This window comes from Humulus lupulus, chromosome 7, assembly GCF_963169125.1.
Source record: "Humulus lupulus chromosome 7, drHumLupu1.1, whole genome shotgun sequence".
In the NCBI taxonomy this organism is placed as follows: Eukaryota; Viridiplantae; Streptophyta; class Magnoliopsida; order Rosales; family Cannabaceae; genus Humulus; species Humulus lupulus.
The window spans coordinates 35,462,354-35,468,269 of NC_084799.1; the positions used below are offsets into that span (position 1 = coordinate 35,462,354).

At 33.9% G+C, this 5,916-nt stretch overlaps 1 protein-coding gene across 5 annotated transcripts; it reads right to left on the reverse strand.

Annotated features, from left to right (window-relative positions):
- Window positions 1–269: 269 nt before the first annotated feature.
- Window positions 270–4,929, reverse strand: LOC133791147 (methylsterol monooxygenase 2-2). 5 transcript variants are annotated; one of them, XM_062229061.1, is made up of 8 exons: window positions 4,798–4,929; window positions 4,646–4,706; window positions 3,111–3,248; window positions 2,586–2,731; window positions 2,302–2,421; window positions 1,985–2,197; window positions 1,797–1,877; window positions 270–808 (listed from the first exon to the last, which is right to left on the reverse strand). In XM_062229061.1, the coding sequence occupies exons 2-8, from the start codon at window positions 4,673–4,675 to the stop codon at window positions 727–729; spliced, it is 810 nt and encodes a 269-aa protein (XP_062085045.1). In that variant the 5' UTR covers window positions 4,676–4,706; window positions 4,798–4,929; the 3' UTR covers window positions 270–726. The 5 variants fall into 5 exon arrangements, with proteins under 5 accessions (XP_062085045.1, XP_062085044.1, XP_062085048.1 ...); XM_062229060.1 differs by lacking the exon at window positions 4,798–4,929 and having other exon boundaries at window positions 4,646–4,791; XM_062229064.1 differs by lacking the exons at window positions 4,646–4,706; window positions 4,798–4,929 and adding an exon at window positions 4,117–4,139.
- Window positions 4,930–5,916: the final 987 nt, after the last annotated feature.

The following is a 5,916-nucleotide window of genomic DNA, read 5'->3' on the forward strand; positions in this document are numbered from 1 at the left end:
AAAACGAGTTGCTGATATGGCGCTGATTCGGGAAAAATAAATTATTCGTCCTCCAAATTGGCTTCTAAAGAAAACATCTATACACTGCACAGCATATAGAGCATAATCTGATCTGATAGTAGATCCTCTCAATATCAAAACATAGATAAAGCTGACACTACCAATAGATTCTGTAGCCGGCGAGTTATTTTAACTAGAAATACCAAAAAACATGACCATATATAGAGAAAGATATAGGACATTAAGATATAAATAGAAATCACAGGACATTAAAAGTATCTTAAACAAAGCTTAAGAAATGACCTTCCATAATAATAACAATGCATCAGAATATAAAACTATGCCCCAATTCTGGGAACAGAATTAAAAAATAAAATAAAAATCTAATCAAACTCAAATGGGTTGGGCAGCATTAAGAAGTAGAGAAAAAACGGGGAAAAGAAATTAAAAATAAAAATAGAGGGCAAAAGAATAAAAAGTGTAGCTACTTCATTCACCAAGGAATAGGAAGGAAAAAAGTGTCCATTGATCGCTTTTCACCTAGTCCACACTAGTACTAGTGAACGCTCTAAAGAAAAATCAACTAAACACAAAAAGGGTTGTGGGTTGCACACAAAGATGAGATTGAGGCGAGATGGAGACACTGGCAGAACTCATTCAAATCCAAGCAACTCATTTCTTGAAGTGCAGCTAGTTCTGAAAAATTATGATATGGTTCGTTTTTGCTTAGTACTCCTTGCTGTCTTCTTCAGCTCCAATTTTTTTCAGCTCTTTCAACTTTCTGTAGCCCTTGTCAGTGCCAAATATCCTGAGAGTTCATTGACAAGAGTTATAACAGTGTTATAATGTGCCTTGAGTATATACTTGGGACACCTGGCAGGCCTCGTCTTCAATATGCAAATCTTTTCTTTTTGAGTAGATTAACAAGGATGAGTCGTAAAAGAAAACTAACAAGGAGCAATGAAAAGAATGTTGAGAAACCATGTCAAGAATAACACCATACAGCACCCAGTTAAAGGGACCTACATGTAGTCATTCACTTCTGTTCTCCGTTCATATATTAAATTTTTCAAAAAGTGGAAGTTGACAAGAGAGAGAGAGAGCAATAGCATTTAATAAGAGAAGCATTCAATTTACAGTCAACATTTGGATTGTCCAAGACTCCAAAGGGAGGTTGTCCATGATTTATTATAAAATTCCTTCTTGACAACTTGTAGAGATTAGCGCAGGTAATGTAATTCCAAAAATGATTTTAAGCCTAGTTTTATAAAAATACATATTTGTTTACAAAGCTAGCCTAAACAGAATATCACATGGCTTATCAAGGCTTAAACGATAACAAGAACTACCATGAAAGTCAAAAATAGATTTTATAAAATAGCAGGACGAACAAACCCAAATTCAGCTATATTAGTATAAATGATCAGCAAACTTGAATACCTCATCTTAACTAAGAAAATGCCTTAAGAAAGTACCGTTTGTGTTTGACATTAGGATTATGTAATCTGACAGTAGTTAGGTGAAAAAAGATTAGTACTAATAAACCTCAGAACAGCATGTCATGGGTACGTATAAGGTTAAGACTATGACCAGCATGTAATGGGTACATATGAGGTTAAGACTATTCCCATACTATGCAGCATTGGCCATAAGAGCATGCCAGTAAAATATCCACTTAAACTTTTTATTTTTTTTCACCATTGATCAATTTATATACAATACACCACAGACGGGAAAAATTATATAAAATGAAAACAATTGGTTAATGCATTAAGTATAATAGCTCAACATCTTACCAGTCCATGTAAGTAAAGGTTGATGAGTAGTTGCCTGACTTAGTATAAAGTAAGCGATGATGATAGTCATGGAAATCAGCACTGCAGAATAATGAAACTGAAGAACTCAGGACCAAGTAATTGTTGAGTACAGACCAACCAGATACAGAGTTCTAAGTAAACTCAAAAAGGAAGGTATGCACACTAACCCGCCATACAAAGGAAGGAAGTTTGAAAGGCTCCATGGAAAATGGTACCCACAATGTGCCTCAACTGTCTCCAATACTCTTACTACCATCCACAACCAAAGTGTTATTAGATGGGGTCCGGTGATGGCAGGACCAACTATAGTCGCAAAGCCAAGGAACAATATCTCAGCAGGGTGAGCATATTCAGATGTCAGTCCAAAAGGTGTTGCATATCTGTAGTGTTTAATACACCAATCAGATCACCAAAGTCTAGATCACTCATAACATTTCTGATTATTCTCATGAGAAAGTAAAAATATGAAGCAACTCTCACTTACTCATGATGGACACTGTGCACATGTTTGTACAACCATTTTGTATGGAGAACCCTATGTCCCCAGTAAAATACAAAATCCTCTAAGATGAAGTAGAAAATTATCTGTGTCAAAATTACTTTCCTGCAAAAGCAAAATCAAAATTTTGCTAAATGTGGTATGAAAGAGATGCACATTATATAATTTAGTGGGAAATAGGATAGCCGCCATATATCTTGAATATAATGAGTATCCAACATGATAATATCTGAAAAAGATGCTTTAGCATATAAAGAACCTGAAAATACCAGGACGGCAGAGGAAGACTACTTCTCATGCCCATGTAGCTGAAGACAGGATATGAGAAAATCATAACTGGTAGGTTGACACCAAAGTGATACAACAACAGGCGTGTTATACATTTCTCCTGAGCTGCAGGGCTGTTATTTTTTGTCTGCATAAAATTTAAAAACAATTTTGACACTAAACTAAGGAAATCTATTGAAATGAAAAAAGAATAAGAATGAAGTTGATTAACGAAAAGAGCACACAAGATTTTAATATTGGTGTTAGTTTGGGAGGGAGTGAATCGTATGTAGTATTATAATAAGAGAATATATGTCTGTATAAAGTAAGGAACTATAATGAAGTTGCTCTACTACAAAGATATTGTGCAAGCACATATTCACAGAGAGTCATGCACAAAGGTCTCTTTTACATTTCTTCCATCCATAGTTGATTTGGGAAATGTCAAAACAGTACAGGTACTACTTGGAAAATTAAAAAGAATTGCTATCTGCTTCAAAAGTAACATCCAAGGCAATAGACCAAACCTGAATCTTGTACTTGCTAAGCCATCCTGCTCTCTCAAGATATATAAAGGGAAGCCCGGATAAGAAGAAAACACTCTCATGGAGGAAAAAGCTTCCAAGACATGCCAGTTGAAAGTCACTGAAATTTGTGATAAGATACTGCTCCACAAAAAGAGGAACATAAATTTCAGAAAGAGATTTAACTTTACAGAGCAGCAAAACACAAAAAACAAATAAAAAATTTGTGTTAAACATCAAATAAAGTACCAAATCCATACAACAGTAGAATCATACCTAGACATACCAATACCATGTATCCATCAAATGAACAAAAAGGTCAGCAACTTCAATATAAATTGAGCAAATAATCAAGAGGAATATAACAGTTCTCGAAATAAACAGTATGGTGAGAGATGCCTAAGCTTAGGCTCAAGGTCATGCGATCCAGACATAGTAAATCATATATGCAAAAAGTCGTAACAATTGCAGCCATTACTACATAGAAAATTTCTGACAATTTCGTAGTCTTTTTGTTTGATGAGGAAATTCAATTCTAGCTTTTTTCTGCATAGGAAAAACAGTTAATGGAATATACTAAATATTAGATGCAATAATATCTAAATCAACCATCAAATAGAAGGAAGTGCATTGGATGCTACAAGCAATAGCTCGATTCTGCGCTATATTTTCAATTCCTAGTGCCTTCCCTATCCAAAAAATCCCACTTCCAAACTGCCAACACGATTTTGGTTCATATTTTCAAGTTACTTAGATCTATAATAGTAAGAAAGAAAAAGACCAAGACTTCATAACAAAAACGCAATGACGTTTTTTTATGGGACCCATTACATAATGAACCAAATTTGCGTGCATAGTGTAGGGTACTCAAGATCATGGGAATGATCTTTTAAAGTTCTCCTCCAAGTAACAGGGGAAAAAAAAGACAAGAAAAATGATATAATTACTAACATCACCACTTTAAAGGATATAATTACTAATTGACTTGAAAAATAAACAAACAGTTTACCTCGAATCCTGCTTCTGACTTAAAAAACACATTACTCGCTAACACAAGGAAAAAGAAAGAACACCCATAACTCCATCAGACTCCAAATTGGAATACCTAATACTAGCCTTATAAATAAATGTCTTTGTCAGTCAACGCAATCACTTCAAGAAAAGAAAGGAAAAAAAAACTACAAAAATAATTTTTTTTTTAAATATTTAAAAAAAAAAAACCCCCATTAGCTGAAAGTGATTATCGGAATGAGTATACTAATTAAGCACGTAAAAACCCAATTCACATAAACAAACCGAAAATCTAAACACAAACCATCAAACAATTTGATATCGTCAGCATTGATGTAAACATGCAGAAAAGGGTACCGAAAGAAACGAGTTCAAAATCAAGCAATGCCAATAAACAGATCAAGTGAGAAATGAGAGTAAAACAAAAACCAAAGAAAAGAAGAAAGTTTGACCGAATAATGAAAATCTTAAAAAGGGGGGGGGGGGGGGGGGGGGGGGGGGGATAAAAAAGAAGAGAAAAGCAATACCTGCCAGGCAGATTCGATGATCGAAGCCATGAGAGAGCGTTGGAGGATGGAAGAAGTTGATCTGAAAAGAAGAAAAACAAAAGAATGCGGTTCAATCTAGAAAGAGAGATGGAGAAGAGGAAGAGTAGCAGGAGAGTTGAGTAGTATCATACGGTGAAGTTGCCTATGAGATTTTGAGTGAAAGAGAGCACAAAGGGCCACCACTACACCCCAACCCCACGACCACGAGGCCAACATAGACAGACTGTCTTGGCGAATATGGGCTTTATTTTGGGCTTTTCATTCCTTAATTATTATTTTTCTTTCTTTTAATAATTAAACAAAATAATAATGACAAATCTCTAATCATAATGTTATTTCTACTTCAAAATACTCCTACATTTATATGTCCTCATTTTTTTTCTTATATTATTTTTTAAATGAAAATAAGTGTAGTATCCCACTTAAAAATGTACTAATATGCTCTCACTAAATTACATTTAAAATCTCCTTTTTAGTTCTCTATTTTTCGAATAAAAAAATGACGTGTCCATTTTTTTTCCACTCAATATAAAAGACTGTCATGTAGGGAATCAATCGACCTTTTTTGACCCTCATCATTACTAACTAGGAATATTATTCACATCGTCGTGCATGTCATCTTATGTATCAACATTCAAAATATTCTATACAAAGTGTGTGTGTGTGTAAGGGTGAGCCTCGTGAATGATTTTTCATAGAGAATCTCGACAACATGTTTATTCATTGGTAAGTAATTTTCAAAAAATAAGAATTATATTTACCCTTAACTAAATATTTTCAAAATTTGCTCTCTAATAAATATGTGAATAAAAACAAATAAATCACCTTCTTCTTTTTTTTTTTGTTGGGTATTGAGTCAAATGGCTCCTCCTCCTTTACTTTGCTTCTTGACCAATCCCTATCACCACCATGTGTTCAATTCAATTAAACTAAACTAAAAATGAAAAAGAAAAAGAAAACAAAAATCATTGTCGGTGGAATTCACCTTAATGGCTGGCTACGACAAGGGCACGTTTGCTATATATGGCCACTGATTAATTTAAGTGTTCGTGACTCGTATAAAATTTCCTAATTATGGTATAATTATCATAGATGTGAACTCTCTAAAGAAAGATTTATTGTCTACCAATACAACAAAAGAGAAATATAGACTTTAATATAGTAACTTTAAACACACCATTAATAAAAATAGAAAATCTAGAAGGTCTTCACTTAGGTTTCTTCTTATTCTAATCATATGTGTTTTTTAC